This window comes from Leguminivora glycinivorella, chromosome Z, assembly GCF_023078275.1.
Source record: "Leguminivora glycinivorella isolate SPB_JAAS2020 chromosome Z, LegGlyc_1.1, whole genome shotgun sequence".
NCBI classification, from domain to species: Eukaryota; Metazoa; Arthropoda; class Insecta; order Lepidoptera; family Tortricidae; genus Leguminivora; species Leguminivora glycinivorella.
In genome coordinates this window covers 18,271,171-18,290,688 of record NC_062998.1, presented here as the reverse complement: position 1 = coordinate 18,290,688, position 19,518 = coordinate 18,271,171, and the positions used below count along the sequence as shown (strand labels likewise).

Below are 19,518 nucleotides of genomic sequence, written 5' to 3'. Positions count from 1 at the left end.
GACAGGTTGCCAGCCTCTCGCCTACGCCACAATTTAACCCATATCCCACAGTCGCCTTCTACGACACCCACGGGAAGAAAGGGGGCATGTAACATGTAAGTAACTAAATAAATGACTTTGTGTTAAGGCTCGTTTGATTCTTCCGACTCGTCGTATTTTAAAATCGGATTGTCTATTTTTTTAGGTATTACATGTAAGTTGGCCGTGGATCCACACGTGTAGGTATTTATTATAAATAAAATGTACATTAAGCAACGTGGGGCGGAATTTGAATATTGCTAAAGAGAGTATGTAAGTTAAATTTCGCATTAGAAATTTCATAAGTCCCTAGGGAGCACGATGTTTCTATAACTCCCGCTCCGCCTGCGCTGCGTGCACATTTACTGTGGGCGTATGATGAAAAGAAGAACAATACCAGCCTAGAAGTCTCACCCGGCTATATAGACAATCATAGTTGTGTAGGTATTCTACAAAGCCATAACCAAAACTATCTAACATCATTTCCAGCAGTAATGCGTCTTGCGCCGTATTGCGCTCCTAATGCATGCGATGCAACTGCAATCGCAAATCAGTAAGTAAATAATAAATTGCTTCAATGCGCATAGCTACAATGCAACATGTGATTTGATTATTAGAGTATCGTATAGGTGCATTAGTCTGGGAGCGTGATTCGCCGGTCACTGGCGAACAAGCGGCGCGACGGCGACGCGGCGTAGGGCGAGAGAGCGGGTGATCCTCCGGGCAGTGGCCGCGCGGCGCGAGTCGCGGGCGACAGCGGGCGGCGGCGCGCGGCTGACCGCCGGACGGCTGCGCTCCCGTGTTCCCGCGGTCTCGCGACCCAGTGCATTCTGTCGCGGACGCAGCTACGGCTCACTCGGGCACGACTGCCGTCGTCGCGGTCCGATCGCTACTTTACGATATTTCCCGCCAAATGTTTTAACATAAGTGTCATACATCTTCGCGTTTCATGGCAAAAGTGCACTATTTTGTTTTGTAATGCGTTTTTTTAATGTGTTTTTGATTCTTTTGTTTATGTTTTTACCGAAGTCGACGGAGGCGATTCGATGGCTGTAAGTAATACATTCTTTTCTTTTTTTAAATATGTATTGTGTAGCTATAAGAGTAATTATTTAAGGTTGAAACTCTATATAATATTATTTTGAAATCATTTATTGATGCATAGATACAGTTTTGAAGGAGTGTCTTAATTTACCTTCTCTGATACCGGTGACACTTATTTTTAATATTAATATTAAGACGATGAGACAGCCCGACAATTTGGTGGCCAATTAAATTGTAAGTATTTTATGCTATAAAGTTGGTGGACGTTATTCCTTAGTGTTTTCAACGCAAGATGAGCAACACTACTCTACAGGTAAGTACATACATACCAACTACTTTTTTCAAAATATTTAATTAGTAGTCATTATTGCATTATATATTCAGAGTTCCTGATTTACATGTTTTTTGTCGGTTTTGCTTTATACCTGTACATCATTTGTAGCATGTCGCTTGATTAGTTACGTATAACATAACTTACATATAACCAACATATTGTGGTAGGTACATTTATATAGACGCTGATTAGGCAGATAGGATAGATAGGTACTTGAAAGGGAATGAGGGGCTTAAATTTTCTCGGGCAGAGGCGTATCTAGAGTTAGAGATGGTGTACTTATTGGGCGTTCATAAGCGCATTTTACTCCGCCTATTTGAAAAATTAACATCTTTATCTTTGGGGTTTAGTTATATGTATGGCTCTTCTCCTCAGATATATGTATATTATACATATACATTGTTTTTTTAGTTATTTGCAGTATTTTTTACAATTATTATTTATTTGCACCGATAGCATGGTCGCGCGATAAACGATAAAACATCAGGCCGCCCCTATCGCACTTACAAATAGTACGAAAGAGACGGCCTGATGTTATACCATTTATCGCGCGACCATGATTGTGTTCCTACTTGTATCACCATAGCCTGCCTGCCAAGCGAAAATTCACAGTATTATAAAGTGACTTGCATTTATTTTGACTTCTGATCGCCATTGCGACTATTATTACATCTAAAGTTAATAATTAAATACCTACTATATAACTAGCTTTTTCCCGCGGCTTCGCCCGCGTACGCAAAGTAATATTATTCAATCTTTTGACCCCCATTTTGAATTGAATTTTGAAAAAATCCGTTCTTAATGCTCCTCTACACCTTTATATAAGAAACCTACGTGCAAAATTGGGAATCTTTAGCTAGTACCTAAGGTACAATACCCCATAATGGACGGTGATGCCATTATGGACAAAAAAACACAAATCCTTAAAAATAAGTATCTAAAATAAGTTTCTAAAAACTGACGGCTATGTACCATAAACTAGAGTTGTAGAGCTGTTTAATTTTGAAGTTTCAATTAATTCGGTTATTTCTGAAGGATTTGGAGACAAGATAAAATTCACTAGTTTACTGAAAAAAATATCAAGACGAATTCTTAGTAATGTTGCTAAGAGAGATGAGTTCATGTATAAAATAATAAAAAAATAACGCACGGTGTAATCTTGAATGCGTTTTACTTACTGCATTAAGCATGAGATAAGGTATAAAACATACTAGTTTGTTGCTCCAAAGATATAAAGAAATGCCGTTATTTTGCGAGTGTCCATTACTGGACTCGAAAAACTGCCTACCTCCTATGATGGACAAGGAACAATTTACAAAACCAAAATTTACAAGAAACAATCCTATGTTAAAATAACCCAAACTAATTGTATTTATGGTGTATAAAATTGACTAATTGCGTATCAGTTGGCTTTAAAAGTAAAATTTTAAACTTATTTCACTGTCCATAATGGGGGATCCATTACTGGAGAACTGCCGTCCATAATTGGAGAAAAAACACCTAGTTTTAATTTGTTAACTATGAAGAAACCAATAGGAGTATCTATTCTGCAATACGCTTGAAATGTAGAAGAAGGATAGGACATTCAAGATTTAACACGCTTGGCGGTAGAATTTTTACATTTATCAGTGAAATATCAAAAACAGGCGAATTTTTTTCTTAAACTATCCATGATTGGGTCCGTCACCTTACCAGCGGTTTCGGCTGTGCGTTGATATGTCAGTCAGTCAGGTTCTCCTTTTATATTATTTAGATATTTACTTGTAAAAATATTCTAAATACATAGATAGTTAAGTATGAATATGAAATACTTAATCGTTTACCAGCTATGCCTGTTTTTTTGGTACTTAATACTAACATACCTATTGAATTCGCCTGTATTTTTTGTTACTTACCTAAATACCTCTACATACCAATTGAATTCGCCCGGTAGTACATAGGGGCTGATTTTTGAAATTCCTATTAATGTTTATTGTTCAATAGTATCTCCTCTGTTAGGCATTTCAGTTGTATAAGTAGAATTGGAATTTACTAAGTGCGTTTTCAGTAGTTTTCACATTATTCGATCTGATGATATCGGATGTAGGACCGATATATCCGATATCCTATATATTAACGTCGGCATCTTCGATTTTTGCCTTTGACGTCCTTTCTACATCCGATATCGGATCGGATAACGTGAAAAGGCAATGGGTCTAATAGCGTTCTAAACTCACCGACTTTTCTGCAGTGGGCGGTAATTGAAGTCGCAGCATGGTGCCTAGTATAGGTGTTGATAGTTAGGTACTTGACATTTGGGGTACTAAGATATACTAAGTACTTTGTACTCGCGAAATGAGTTACTGAAGGGACAAGTAGCCGCAGTACCTATTTAAACGTCAAGTTACAGCCGTCTTTTTTAACAGAGTGGTATCATTCTTTGGTGATTGTTAATGGCTTGTCTCTAATGCCTAATGTGTGTTGGACCACTTAGAATGAATGGATCTGATCCATACTTTAATGTAGGACATGAAGTGTACAAGCAAAAGATTGTATTTTATTTATTTTTATTTTACAGAGATAATACAAAAACAATCATGCAAAAAAACAAATATATGAAATAGTACAGATAGATACAGATGTTTTCTTGGATATATCTCACTAAGAACACATAGTATATTCAGATGAGCACTACATGCGACACTTAATGACGAAATTGACCATGTTCAGTATAATTTTCATGGAAAGTATTTATTACAAATTAAGTTAAATTATCTAGATATTTTTCTTGCTCTCTCGGTTCAAAAGTTATAAAATCGCGAAATATTTATATTAATATTCGGATACATAAATATTTTCTAAAATAAAAAACAGTTTTTCGATAACTTCCTTTATAATAAATAATAAATAAATAAATAAATAACTATGTTATTATAGATTTTAGAAGCATTTTTCATATTTGTAGTCTTTGTGTATAATTTGTTTATTTTAACGAGGATTTTGAAGACGATAGTCTTCTCGCATTTGACCGAAATAGCACAACGGTTTTTTGTTATAATCAAATTTCACCGCAAAAGAGCCAAAACAAAGCTTTGTAGAGTCGCAGCGTAGGCTGCAGTTTTAATCCCATTATAGTGGCAGGTGACTCCCAGACTAGACTGCTACGTTACAATTGTGTTTACGCACGTTCCCGCAAAATGGCATGTGTAACAATGTAAATTCTCGCATTTCGCAAGCTCAATTGTCGTTAACGGACGGGCGAGGTGAGTCTATAAGCCGTAACACGAGCCCCGACGGCGGCCGCCCGCGTGTCCGCTCGCTCGTCCTAATTGTACATTGCACTAATGAGCGGCGTTGTTCAGTTGCAACCCGCAATCATTCGCCCGAGATTACACCCTGAAACGCGGCGGGAAATGTGAGCTCGTCCCACTCCAGGAATTCATCAATAATGCTCCCCGGGCAGCAGCTGGAGTTAAGGTGCAGTCTATTTAACTTAGAGCAATGTCATTATAACGACCAATTGGCATGTAATGTGTAGCTCAGTATTTTTTTGTACATTTTCCTTCGTAATTCTTTTTTATTCTTACACAGATCGACAGAGTCCCACGGTAAGCTCAAGAAAGCTTGTGTTGTGGGTACTCAGACAACGATATATTTAATATACCTACAAATACTTATATACATAGAAAACATCCATGACTCAGGAACAAATATCTGTTGCTCATCACACAAATAAATGCCCTTACCGGGATTCGAACCCGGGACCGCGGCTTAGCAGGAAGGGTCACTACCCGCTAGGCCAGACCGGTCGTCGAGACCATTTTGAGCTCTTTCTAACGATACCCCAACCTAGTAACTTGACATTTACAGTTCATTTTGGCCATTTTCTATCATTTATATTAGTTAATTCAAAAAAATAATACCTTCAATTTGTAGAAGTTGACAATGTTCATAACTGTTCCAAATTTCATACCGATAGCATAAGTAGTTTTCGAGATATTTAGTAATGTGACAGACGGACAGACGGACAGAGCAGCGCCATAAGGGTTCCTTTTGTACCTTTTTGGTACGGAACCTTAAAAATAGTTACATTTGTACGGTGACCAACTCGCACTTAAGGTCAATACGGGTAAGTGTGTCATAAGGAGAAGTGTGTCCTTCACATATTTCCATTTTACTCATTGTCACAGGTGGTTTTGCGAGTTCATAGTTTTGCTACTTGCTACTCACAATTAGTGATAAACGTATTTAACTCCCAATAAGCACTGGTCATTGTTTAAACAGGCCAAATGTGAAGGCCAGTATTACCTGATTTTTAGGGTACCTATACCTCCTACCGTAGCCAAAATGACAAAAGAGAACCTCGATATTGTCATCACGATCGATCATGTCCGTCCGTCCATTTTAATCGGACATATTTTTTAGGAGGGACTTACTACATGTACCGAACATTATGTCAATAGAGCATACTTAAAAACAACAATCCTTCAAGAAAAGAGCGTACACCCATCTTAAAGGCCGACTACGCACCTCCAATTATTCTGGTATTGCGGGTGTCAATAGGCGGCAGTGATCGCTAACCATCAGGCGACCTGTCTGCTGGTTTGCCTCCTACCTCATTAATAAAAATCGGCCAAGTGCGACTTGTACTCGCGTTCTAAGGGTTCCGTACACCACAAGAAGGGCTTAAGCGCCTCCTTTATTGAAAGCACTTAAGTCATGCACATTTTTCGCCTATTTTCTTAAACTACTTGAAAATTGCTTGACTAAAAATTATTTAAATTTTTTTTTAAATACTTATGAAAAGCTCTTTATTTTAATATAATTTTCACTTTTACGCCCAAAAGTGGCCCCTATAATTAAATTTCCTTAATTTAAATTACATGTCCATTTTTGGGTTAACATATGTGTGCCAAATTTCGAGTTAATCGGTTCAGTAGTTTTGGAGAAAATTGGCTGTGACATTGCAGACGGATAAATAGACGCACCCCTAAAAATCGCCCCGAAAGACAAAAAAATCCAATTTTAAGTTTTTTTAGAACATACTTAGTCTTATTAAATTGTTTACCCAACCAATTACATACTTGTATTTTCCATAAAAATAACACTTAGTAACTTTAGTGCGTGTTCTTACGGCTTATGTACAAGTACATTTCTTAGTTGATCCCTAAGCATGCTCAATTGCTCACGAGGCACTGTCTACTCGTTTAGGCTTAGTTCTAGGTATAACTTCTATTTCTGCCGGACCGGGACTCAATAGGTAATATTTTTGGCGAAGTAAGCATAAAATATAATATCCTTTGTGTAAGTGATTCCCGTGAGACGAGCGGGCTCAGTTTCGCCGAGTTAGCAAGGGCCGTGTGTGGTAGACCGAAAAAAATGATTTCCCTCGCTCGAGTTCCCATCGTGACTTTTCCAGGCGGCCGTCCCGTGCATCTGGCGGGGCCTATTATTAGGGGACTGCTCTTAATGCTTTCTTAGGTATTTTTTTATATGGATGCCGTCTTAGTTTTACGATTGTGATTTTTATTGAATTCTTTCATCCGGGTTACGTGCTCGCGGTATGCCTGCGAGCGAAGGTGAAATACGAGCCACTTTACTGGATTTATTTTATGGCGTTGTTTGGGCACAGATTTCTCTGACAGTGCGGTGGTACGACATTTCGTAGTAGCTAAAAACTTGTGTTCCTATTTGTCGCAATAATATTGTATAATGTATTTTATGGTAACTACCGTCTTATATTCATTGGCTTATTGGCTTTTCAAATTAATTTATAAAATGTCTACATACTAAAAATAACATAGTAGACCATCTACCTACCTATTGTTACTCGTAAATATTTCACAACTATATACAATTTTATTAGACTTTTAATACGAGTATGTTTGTAATGAAAACGAAACAAATTACGACTAAATACAATAAAACAAACCATTCATATGGCATAAGTAGGAATATTAAATTTAGTTAAGGTATAGTTTTAAATTAGTTTTTATAATCTGTCTTATAAGTAGTTATGTATTTCTTAATTAAAAAAAGCATTACTACCTGTATACTATGTTACTTATAATAATTTATCGGCACTTCTACTATTATATATTCTCATATTCTGTGTCGGCACATCAGTTTTATTTCTATCCTTCGTTCTATATCAGCCAGACTATTTTTTGCGTAAAACGTGTAAGTATACCTACCTCTACCTACTGGTTTTCACTAAGTTACATACGCGATATGAGCTTTGAATAGTATCAACGACTATTTATGTCTTGCAGTACACTGAGGGCCGAATTCGTAATTTCTACGGAAAAAATAAACAATTGTAAGTAAAATTTATGTCATTACATTTTTAATGTCATATTTATTATTTTAATTACTACACACCGTTAAGAGATTTGCCCGTATAAGTGTGTGTAAATACTGTATAATAAAAAAAGTATTAATATGTCGTTAGTACAAATCATAATTTCTACCTACTCGTAATTTCAAAAGAATAATATCTCGAGTCTATAATTCTAGTATGGGACATCTCCGCGGAGTTAGATCAGTAGCGTAGGTGTAGGTACGTGTATGTCATACCAGTTGGTCGCGTTTAATGTTTTATTCGGGGAAAGAGCATCTTGCACAATAAGCGCAACAAGCGGCGCACGATTCATTTGATCTGACACGAATTTATCCGCACCGCGGGCTCTTTATTTACACTACGGCTGCATTCACTTTGTCTTGACAAATTCAATAAATTACCCACATCCTCACCGCGAACTGACGTCTGTTTATCTTTTATTGTCACCGCTGATGACTTGCTCATCCGTATCGATGGCTCCTTTTCATGTCCATCTAATCTCCAAATAGTCCTTATTTTTCAACCAACAAATGACTAATTAGGTAGGGTGAGGTTGCCAACAATGAGCCACCAAAAATTTAAATCTTAATAAGTCAGTCATAATAGGTCCAAATTCAATTTTTTTTTATTCAGTGCATTTGTTATTTATCTAGCTCTAAATTTTCATCATTATTTTTTAATAAAACTGAATAGAAGTCGAGATATTTTAGTTTTTTTAAAAGATGAACAATGGCTCATTGTGTACAATCTCTGGTACAGACTGAACCGGTACTATGTATTCAATGAACCGGCCTAGTACACAATGAACCTACCATTATATAATTGCATAGTTTTTGATAAATAATTGCAAAATATACAAACTGATTTAGGTAAATATGGGGCAATTTAATAAATACAACATTTACAATGTCAAAAATGCTTATTTATTTAAACTAAGAGTAGTTTACTAATGTAACCGTCACAATATTCTTCGTTATATGAAAAATAAAGTCTTGCACTTCAAAAAACTTAAATAATATATGTATTATCATATATTTTTGTACTATATAGTAACGTTATATTAGATATATTTATATTAACTCTTAAACATGGCAAAAGTTGTACAAAATAGACCTTCCAAAGGCTAACTAGAGAATTACCTAGAGAACCTCCTGGTTCATTGAGTACTCTAGCCTTGTGGTTCAATGTGTGCTAGATATACATTTTCACTTTTTAAATTCGGTAAAAAATAAACGGCACAAGAAAGCCGCATCAGTGAATGTCAAAAAGATAGAGAAATAGTCACTCCGCACAACTGATTAATTAGATAAATCAAACATAACTACATTCTGAGAAAATAAAAAAACTAAATACTTAATTTTTTTCTGTTTTCTTGTCCAAAATCACAAAATACTTCACTACACGTGCAATTTCAACGCGGACCGGCCGCCGACTGGGGAGCGAGCGGGGGAACCTTAGCGGCGCGTGCCTATGTTCGCAGTGCAGTTTGGCAACGTCGCATTTTCGAATAAAACCGTTGGTTCCTTGTGTACCACTGGTTCTCTGTTGCCCACCTTACCCTACACATGCGACAATTATGGATATATTATATTGTACTAAAATATGGTAAGATCAACATCAATATTGTCTTACTTAAAATTATACAGTCTGACTGATTGCCGTTTGCTCCTAACTGGAAAGCTGTACGTTTTGAGCTCTAACTCTATAGTAAATATCGGTAGGAGGACAAGTAGGACGTCATCGTCCGAAATCCGAATAGGTATTACTCCAGACTCCTAGAAAATGTGACCAATACGCCGTGTGAGACCATGCGCGGATCCAGGGGGGGGGGGTCATGGGGGTCATGACTCCCCCCTGGAGCCTAAGTTGGCCATACAAATAGACCACGTGACCCTGGGGCCCCAGGCCTTTACCACGCGACCGATCCGCGCTTGTGTGAGACACCTAAGTGGGCACAATGCAGTATTCTTAAGGACTGCCAACATGCCCTTGCCGTCCAGCGGAATGATCATCAGTGTCTACTGGAACGGAACCCTAATAAAAACTAAAATACTTAATAAAGTTCTCAGGGATTCACTGTTGTATCAAGTACAAATCACAATAAATTTTAAGTACCACAAATCACAATAAATTTTAAAATAATCCATACTAATGTTATAAATGGGAAAGTGTGTGTCTGTTTGTTTGTCCGTCTTTCGTGGCAAAATGGAGCGACGTATTTACGTGATTTTTAGGGTTCCGTACCAAAAAGGTACAAAAGGAACCCTTATGGTGCGACTCTGTCCGTCTGTCACATTACTAAATATCTCGAGAATTACTTATGCTATAAATTTTAAATTTGGCATAGTTATGAACATTGTTATTCTCTACAAATAGAAAGCATAATTTTTATTAATTTAATAATTTTAGTCGTAGAAAATGGCCGAAATGAAAGGGGAGGGGTAAACTGTAAACTTCAAGTTACTAGGTCAAGTGGGGTGTCGTTAGAAAGAGCTTTAATTGAACGTAAATAAACCATTTTTTTATAAATTTTTGTGTGGAGAAAAAAAGAAATTTGAAGGAAAATGTAAAAAAATACCCCCCACCCATTATCTCCGAAGTTTACCAACGAAAAATTATGAAACTTTTACGGAATATTGGTTTTAACTACGCTAAATATTACAGGAAAAATAAAATCGTGTATGTATCTTGGAAACTTTTTTTTAACTGACAAAAAACTTTTCAGAACTTTGAATTTCACCACCCTTTCAGATGTATATCGTACTTCAAAATAATACGAGATTTTACGTAAAACATCTTTTAAATTACGTTATTTACTATCGAAATCGGTTAACATCATACATAATTATCCCTGAAAAACCCATGTCACCGTTCACCGAGAGATGGCGCTATACACAATAATGCTCATTAGTACCAAAGACATATAAAAACCGGCCAAGTGCGAGTCAGACTCACCCACCGAGGGTTCCGTACAAACTTTCTTTCAAACTACCTAGTAAAAATATTCTCATATTTTCATATAACTCTAATGACTTGACTAGAAGACAAAAGTATAGGCACTAATGAGTATTATAGTGTATAGCGCCATCTCCCGGTCAATTTGCTAACTAATTTGCGCGACCTGGTTTTTCAGGGATAATTCTTTATAATGTTAACCGATTTAAACAGTTTTTACTTTATTGGACAGAAGATGGTTTACGTAACATCTCGTATTAATTTGAAGTACGATATACATCCGCAAGGGTGGGTAAATTGAAAGTAAAAATCTGAAAAGTTTTTTGTGAATTAAAAAAAGTATTCAAAATACAAACACGATTATATTTTTCCTGTAATATATAGCATAAAACCAATGTTTACTAAAATTTTCATAATTTTTCGTTGGTAAACTTCGGAGATAAGGGGGGGGGGAACGGTATTTTTTTTTACATTTTCCTTCAAAATTCTTTTTTTTTCCACAACAAAAAAATTATAAAAAATAGCTTATTTACGTTCAATTTGAGCTCTTTCCAACGATACCCAACTTGACCTAGTAACTTGAAATTTACAGTTTGCCCCCCTTTCATTTTGGCCATTTTCTACAATTAAAATTAATATATTTATAAAAATTATACTTTCTATTTGTAGAGGTTTACAATGTTCACAACTATTCCAAATTTCAAGTTGATAGCATTAGTAGTTCTCGAGATATTTAGGAATGTGACAGACGGACAGACAGACGGACAGAGTCGCACCATAAGGGTTCCTGTTGTACCTTTTTGGTACGAAACCCTAATAACTCCGTATAGACAGATAAAGTCTAAGAAAAAAACGTACCTCAGTACCTACCATACAGAAAAAGGTACGGTGGCCTAGATGGCATTACATCTTTGGGGTACGCTCGACTAGATGGCGCTAATATTAATATTTGACATTTTAACACATATCGAGCTAAGAATATGGACCAAATTGTCAAAACCAGGGATCAGGGTTTCAAAATATCGGTTAATATTGTTCGTAAACAGTTCAAATTTCTGTTCTGTCATTAACCGGTAATCTACAATAACGTTTTGACAGAGAACAAATCAATTTCGGTTACCTGTATTCAAGATGAACAGAATTTATTTCGTTCCGTGAAGTTTATTGACAATAAATTTATTTACATATCTATAACAGCCTCTTCAACCAGCAATACACTGATATTGCACCTTTTTATTGTGAAGTTATAAATCGGTATGTCAGACATTGACTTAAATGAGGAGGCACACTGACATTTTATCCCACATTGAGTAATTATTAACATAATTACTAAAAGTTATCCCACCAGGCGGCGCCTGTGCAAGTGTCTAGCCATGTCACTGTCATTCATATGTGAGAGAGAGAAAATAAATATCATCTTCTCTCTCTCACGTATGAAATTCTTCATCTGTGCAATGGAAGGACGGGACGGCGCCATCTGTCATAACTTTTGAGTGTGCCTCCTCATTAAATGCAATAATTGATACCTTTAGCCAGAGACTTCGGTAGAAAGAGGTTATATTCATTCATTTATTACATTTTAACTCGAAATTATGAAAAAAAAAATCATATTTTATTGTACAAAAAAAAAAATAAACACCGTGGGCCTGAATAACCCGAAAGATATAACCACATGCATTTTTGATGTAAAAACAAAAAATATTCTATGACTTTTTTATTTTTTTGTGTTTTTTTACTCTTTTTGAATGTATTTTCACATAAAAAAGTAAATGTTAATTTTTTTGAAATGTTTTACTTGTCACATAATCTGCTTAAGAGGGCTTTCGTGTTAAAAATAGTGAAATCGCAACCGAGCGCTTGATCATAGCGTGTGTGGTATCAAATTAAAGGGCTTTGCGAGTAGTTTACAAATATATGTCACATTAAAGGACTTTTTCTACTTGGTCTAACAAAATATGAGAAAATGTTCAAAAGTGGTAATAATTGTACCGGTGAAGGCTTGTTTTCAAAAAATTGGCAAAAATCAATAATAGCAATTTATAATCACTAAGGCATAACAGCAATTTAAGTAAACGTTGCAGATTAATTTAGTACAAAACTTACTTCGATGTGATGTAGATTTTCAAAGAAATTGTCACTTAATTTTAGGTAATTTCTGAAAAAACCGGCCAAGAGCGTGTCGGGCCACGCTCAGTGTAGGGTTCCGTAGTTTTCCGTATTTTTCTCAAAAACTACTGAACCTATCAAGTTCAAAACAATTTTCCTAGAAAGTATTTATAAAGTTCTACTTACGTGATTTTTTTCATATTTTTTAAACATATGGTTCAAAAGTTAGAGGGGGGGGACGCACTTTTTTTTTCTTTAGGAGCGATTATTTCCGAAAATATTAATATTATCAAAAAACGATCTTAGTAAACCCGTATTCATTTTTTAATACCTATCCAACAATATATCACACGTTGGGGTTGGAATGAAAAAAAATATCAGCCCCCACTTTACATGTAGGGGGGGTACCCTAATAAAACATTTTTTTCGATTTCTTATTTTTGCACTTTGTTGGCGTGATTGATATACATATTGGTACCAAATTTCAGCTTTCTAGTGCTAACAGTTACTGAGATTATCCGCGGACGGACGGACGGACAGACAGACATGGCGAAACTATAAGGGTTCCTAGTTGACTACGGAACCCTAAAAAATTGAATTCGCCTTAGGCTCGTTTACTCTTTTTCAAAACCTTAAAATAAAAATCTAGTCTGAAAAGATTGTAGTACAGGATCTACGAATTGTAAATTTATCCGCTTTAATATTCAAAATTTTCGAAATTTTACAAATAAGATCGACTGATTCAGCTCTATATGTGCGTTTTTCTAAACGTGCATTAGAGAAAAATTCATAATTAATTTAGTGAGTATAAAAATCAAGATAATAAGATGCTCTAACTGGAACTTGAATTAAATAAATCTATTGGATAACGGAAATTGGAAAATTTACCGACTAAAACAATCAATTTTACATTCTTTTGACGTTTTTTTTTGAAAGCAGCCTTAAAACTACTAGGAATCACATTACACAGTGTAACAACATTAAATTTTAAAATCTAAATTATAAAATGCAAACATGGAAAAAGCTTGCCCACTACGAGGATCGAACCCGGTACCTCCATATTCCTAGTCCATGTCCCAGACCGCTAGACTACGGAGAGAGATTACTGACCGGACCAAATTATTGAACCGTATCGGAGTGCATTTACCTACACCGAAAGATACGCCTTATATACATGACTATAAGGTCCATTTCAAAGATACTTTTAACATAATAGTTTGTAGCTTGACGTCATAAAATTGTCATTCGCACCAAAGTTTCGCTGCCTGCAAATGAGAAAAAGAGTCGTTGTATCTCTGACGTTGACATCTCTGACGTAGAAACCGGTTAATTTCGTTCAACAGAAACAGATCTGCTGAAGAACAGTTCTCTCATATTAACCGGTTAAAAACCGGTAACCGAAAACAAGAACACTATTTTTTCGGTTTGACGTCTAGAGCCAAAACCGGTTTGGTTGAAAATACCGGTATCCGATCCCTGGTCAAAACTGAGGTTCAGAAGTTTTAAGCCTTGTGGCGAAGAGATGGCAGTCTATGCACTGTGATTACACATTTTACTTCGACAGTAACTCTCTATAATACTCGATCCTATTTGTTAGTACCTATACTTCTAGTCGAGTCGAGTTATATGAGAAACATGATATTACTTTAACTTTTGAAATTTGTACGGATACGGAATCCTCGATGGGCGAGTCAGACTCGCACTTGGCCGGTTTTTTTAATTCGAGATAGTTGAAGGGATGGAGAGTGACATAGGCAACTTTTTGTCTCTTTCTAACCCCCCACTTCCCTAGAATGGGGGGTGGAAGTTTGTATGAAGCATTCCGCAATTTTAGAATTTAACGCGAGTGAAGCCGCGGGCAAAAGCTACACTAATTTTAACAGCATATTCCTGATTACAGTGATTACATTTAAAGAGTAAAATGTTAAAATTTTAGAACTTTTTTACAGTTTTTAGACAGAACTTTATTTTCTAATGCATATTATACTGCAGCGACAGCAAAAAAGTCCGCTCAAGACCGCTTTACGCTATTGAACGTTTGTCGATCATGATATTTCATGATGAAATAAATTTGATGATAATTTTATGAAATTTAAATTACACCAAGGTGCCGATGCCGAGAATGCAGTCGCGGCGCGGCGACTGAGTCATGCCCGGATTTTCCACCCGCCCGCCCTTCGCTCAAGCGCTTCAACTAAGCTAAGCTTACTTAATTACAACCTATTTATAATTCATCCCTTTGCCTTTTTATGTTTTCCTCTTCGTAATTGTGACCAACAACGTCTTTTGGAAGGATTTAATATACCTATAATCCAATCAATTATATTAACGAGCGTTTTGTTACCGGGTACTTAATAATTGCTGGTGTGTCATCTTTATTATTGGGTTGGTAAGAAAGTAATGAGCGAATCATAACCAATATTGTAATTTTTATTTAATTTATTATTTTAATCATTTATCAAAAATATAACGGCCTTCGTTATCTACTACCTACTTGTCTCCATCGTTCTGGTAAAGAATGAATAGCATCGGCGAAGAAGTTCTTAGGTTTAGATTCAAAAAACTCAGCTATGTAGTATGTACTGTCGTAGATGGGCTTGATCATCGAACTTTTTTTCATTCAAGGCATTGCTTAGCGATCTGAACAATGCGTAATCCGTAGGTGCCAAGTCTGGAGAGTACGTTGGATGAGGTATCACTTTCCAACCTAGCTCCAATAGCTTTAGCCGAGTCACTTTTGCAATGTGTGGGCGAGCATTGTCGTGTAAGAAAAAAACTTTAGCATGCTGTGGACGATTCTGACAGATTTTTTGGTTTAAATTTTCAAGCTGATTACAGTATACTGATGCGGTAACAGTCATTCCACTTGGTAGGAGTTCCCAGTGAATAATACCATGAATATCCCACCAAACGGACAGCATAACTTTTTTCGGGTGAGGCTCTGTTTTTGGTGCCTCTATTCCTTTTTCGTTTGGAGCTAGCCACTGACGTTTGCGTGTGTGATTTATATATAAGACCCATTTTTCATCTCCAGTGATAAGATGGTCCAACCAGTTGAATGTGCGGCGAAAAGACAGAAGTTGTATGCAGATATCGGCACGGCGGTTTAGTTGATCTCTATCAAGTTCGTGCGGTATCCAAACACTGTATTTGTAGTTTTTTCCCAACTCGTGTAAATGTGTTTCTATGGTGACATGAGAGCAGCCTAACTCGGTAGCAAGAGTACGACTCGTTAGCCTCGGATCTCCTTCAATTAAGGTTTTTAATTTGGCTACATCAATCTTCACCGGTCGACCAGACTTAGGTTGATCTGATAATGAAAAGTCGCCACTACGAAACCGCTGGAACCATCGTTTCGCCGTGGCCTCAGACACAACTTCAGGAGCAACACGATGACATATATTACGCACTGCTTCGGCGGCTGAATGGCCAGACTGAAATTCATATAGTAAGCAATGCCTTACATGCACTTTTAATTCGTCCATTTTCTTCCTTATATTAGCTCGGCGACAGCTAGTGAATGACTGACGAGAAACTGTGCGACTCGCCCTTTATATACTTTCGACCATAGAAGATTCTAGAACTCTCTCAAAAATTTTATGTGGAATTCAATCGATCGCTCATTACTTTCTTACCAACCCAATACTAACGTGATAATATCGGGTGCGTATCGATCGATATAACTTTTTTTGATATATTTTTAGTCGTTATAACGATCATTTGATATAATTATTGAATCATATAACAACCAATAATATACTAACAAATTTTATAATTCTTATTTAGTATAATGATCATTTTTTCGAATAACATTTATTATAACATACTTTGAGTATAATGCCTATTTCCGATAATAAATAAATTGTATAAAACAAATTCTTTCTAAAGCACAGTTAGAATGAAAAAAAAAATGTAAGTACAATAAATTAGATCCATCATATATCAGAAAAGTAGATTAGGTTAGAACTGTGACCCCTACACACAACGCGCTGCTACCAGAAAAATAGGTTAGGTTAGAACTGTGACCCTTAAACATATGTACTACTATCAGAAAAGTAGGTTAGGTTAGGTTAGAACTGTGATCCCTTCAAAAAAGAATAAAATTAATTCATGAAATGCGTTATACTGTTTACTAGTTATATTATACTAGTCGTATATCAATAGATAGTTATACCATATAACGGTTATTATAAATAAGCGTTATGCGAAATAATGATTATACAAAATAAAAGTAGATATTTTGTGGTTATACCAAATGTAAATTATGTCAAATGAGTGATTATATCCGTTGAATATATACCAAATGTTGTTATATCAAATGTTACTATACCAAAAAAAGTTATACCAATCATTACACACCCGATAATATCGTCTCATCTCACCAAGAGATCCACTTCTATTGCCTAGCTTCCTTCCTTGTTAACTGCATTGCGGCTACTTAAGGAATCCACTCCAGGATAAAAGATAGAGCACGACCAAAGTCCTCGCCCGGCCCTCCTTCGCCACTTGCCCTTCGGACAAGCCAAAAGTACTTAAAACTATAGCTGTAGTACAACTAAAATAAATGTCACGTGTATTAACGGACGTGATTTATTAGTGCATTAGTGGCCGCAGACAACGGTCTACGAATAAACAAAACGCCGCTGGAACCACAATAGCTCCTCGAATAAATCATGATACTTGGAGCCGATTGAGCCCAGAATAATCCATGCGAGTGCACTCGGAAGTGTCATTCTACGGTTTCAATTTCCTTTTTATCGGTACGTAATATATTGTATGTTCATAAAAGTAAATTAACCGTAAGTAGTAGATTTTTAAGATAGTTTACGCAATAAGATCATAAAGCTTTAGTTTTCTTGTATATGTGGGTAGTTTATACACATTGTAATTTTCCTCAGTCACCCGTTGACCACGAACCCTGTAAAGATTTTGTAACGTAGGGATGTATCTTTTTATAGTTTTATTTCATTAATATATAAAATAGTACATTACATCAGAGGCCGGGAAAATGAGGATTTCCGGCCAAGTGGGTATATACCGGATAGGGATACGAGGCCGGGAATCCGTTTTCACGCCGAGGCATGTATAGCGCTTTTCTCAAACATACAATGAAATAAAATAAAAAATGCTCTAAAGGACAATATTTTATAAAAAAAGTTACTTTGCAGGCCTAAAAAATAATATGAAATCCCATTTTAAGGAACGTAAAGACAATATTTCATTGCATGTTTGAGAAAATATTATATTGTACGTTATAAAATCTCTTGATGGTTCTGATGATGGAATCCTGGAGAAATCGAGGGACCTCCTCAAATCTGAAAGGCATACATATGGTGATTTTTGTGTTTTTAAAGGAACAGCATGCATTTAGCTACGGAACAGTGACATGACATGATGACGATCAAAACGGAACTCCTCAAATCTGAACGGCACATTTATAGTGACTTTGGTATTTTTATAAGAACAGCATGCACTTACGTCCAGAACAGTGACATTTGGTGCAGTGGAACTGCTGATGATGATCAGAACGGATCTCCTCAAATCTGAACGGCACGCTTATAGTGACTTTGGTATTTTAATAAGAACAGCATGCACTTACGTCCAGAACAGTGACATTTGGTGCAGTGGAAATGCTGATGAATATCAGAACGGAACTCCTTAAATTTGAACGGCACACTTATAGTGACCTTCGTATTTTTATAGGAACAGCATGCATTTAAGTTCAGAACAGTCATATTTATTTAATTGTTAGGAGATTTTTTCTCTTTGTTATGCTTACATATTGAGTTTTCAAATTTTGTCAAGCTCGATTTCTTATAATCGGATTCATGAGGAATTGAAGAAACTCTTCAAACCTTAACGGTATACTTATATTCATTTGTGTTGCCATCAAATAATTAAAGTATTAAAAGCAGTTTTAAAAAATACCTACACATTTCTACATAATCCAACATTCGCAAGTACCTTTCACCAGAACCCCAAAAGCGGTGGTTTTTTTTTCTTAAAAATTATGTTAAGCGAATTACACGAAGTCTGTCTGTCACATTACTAAATATCTCGAGAACTACTTATTGCTATCGCTTTGAAATACTTATGAACATCGTTAATCTCTACAAATAGAAAGTATTTTTTTTTTTATTTATTAATATTAACTATATAAAATTGCCAAAATGAAAGTTACTGGGTCAAATGGGGTATCGTTAGACAGAGCTCAAACTGTACATATCAAAACTATTTTTTCAGTACAGATGGTGATTTTTTACGCACTAGTGCGAAAAGTGGTGCATTTCATGTCAGGTTGAAACTTCGGAAGGCCGTCTGTAATTCTGTACTGAAAAACGTCGTACAATACATGTGCGAAAAGGAAATTCGACCTTATTGGTACGAAACCCTAAAAACTAAAAAACTTAACCGTCGTTAAAAACTGATAATAGTGATAATTCTTAAATTTAATGTTTATTATATCGAGATTTTGCAAAAAAAAAACCAACTGAACTATCCATAAAAACCGTAAATTCAATATTAAAGCTACGTCAACTTCTCGTTTCGGTCATCGCTGTATTATGTGCATTGGGTAGTTTACATTCCAAGTTACGTAGATGTACAAAGTGATTAAAGTGCCAAAATATGTAATAATGGATTAGTGATAAATTATGATAAAATAAAGAATTTGTTATTTTATCATAATTTATCACTAATCCATTATTACATATGTACAGTAAAGTAACTATACTGGGTGAAA

At 35.9% G+C, this 19,518-nt stretch overlaps 1 protein-coding gene across 2 annotated transcripts in view; it reads left to right on the top strand.

Annotated features, from left to right (window-relative positions):
- The first annotated feature begins 707 nt into the window (after positions 1-707).
- LOC125240737 (protein Wnt-11-like) overlaps positions 708-19,518 on the top strand; it is a 52,962-nt gene continuing 34,151 nt past the window's right edge. For both annotated transcript variants that reach the window (XM_048148785.1, XM_048148784.1), the window contains exon 1: positions 708-1,070. In XM_048148785.1, coding sequence (XP_048004742.1) covers positions 997-1,070 — 74 coding nt within the window. In that variant the 5' untranslated portion in view covers positions 708-996. The remainder of the gene's footprint in view (positions 1,071-19,518) is intronic.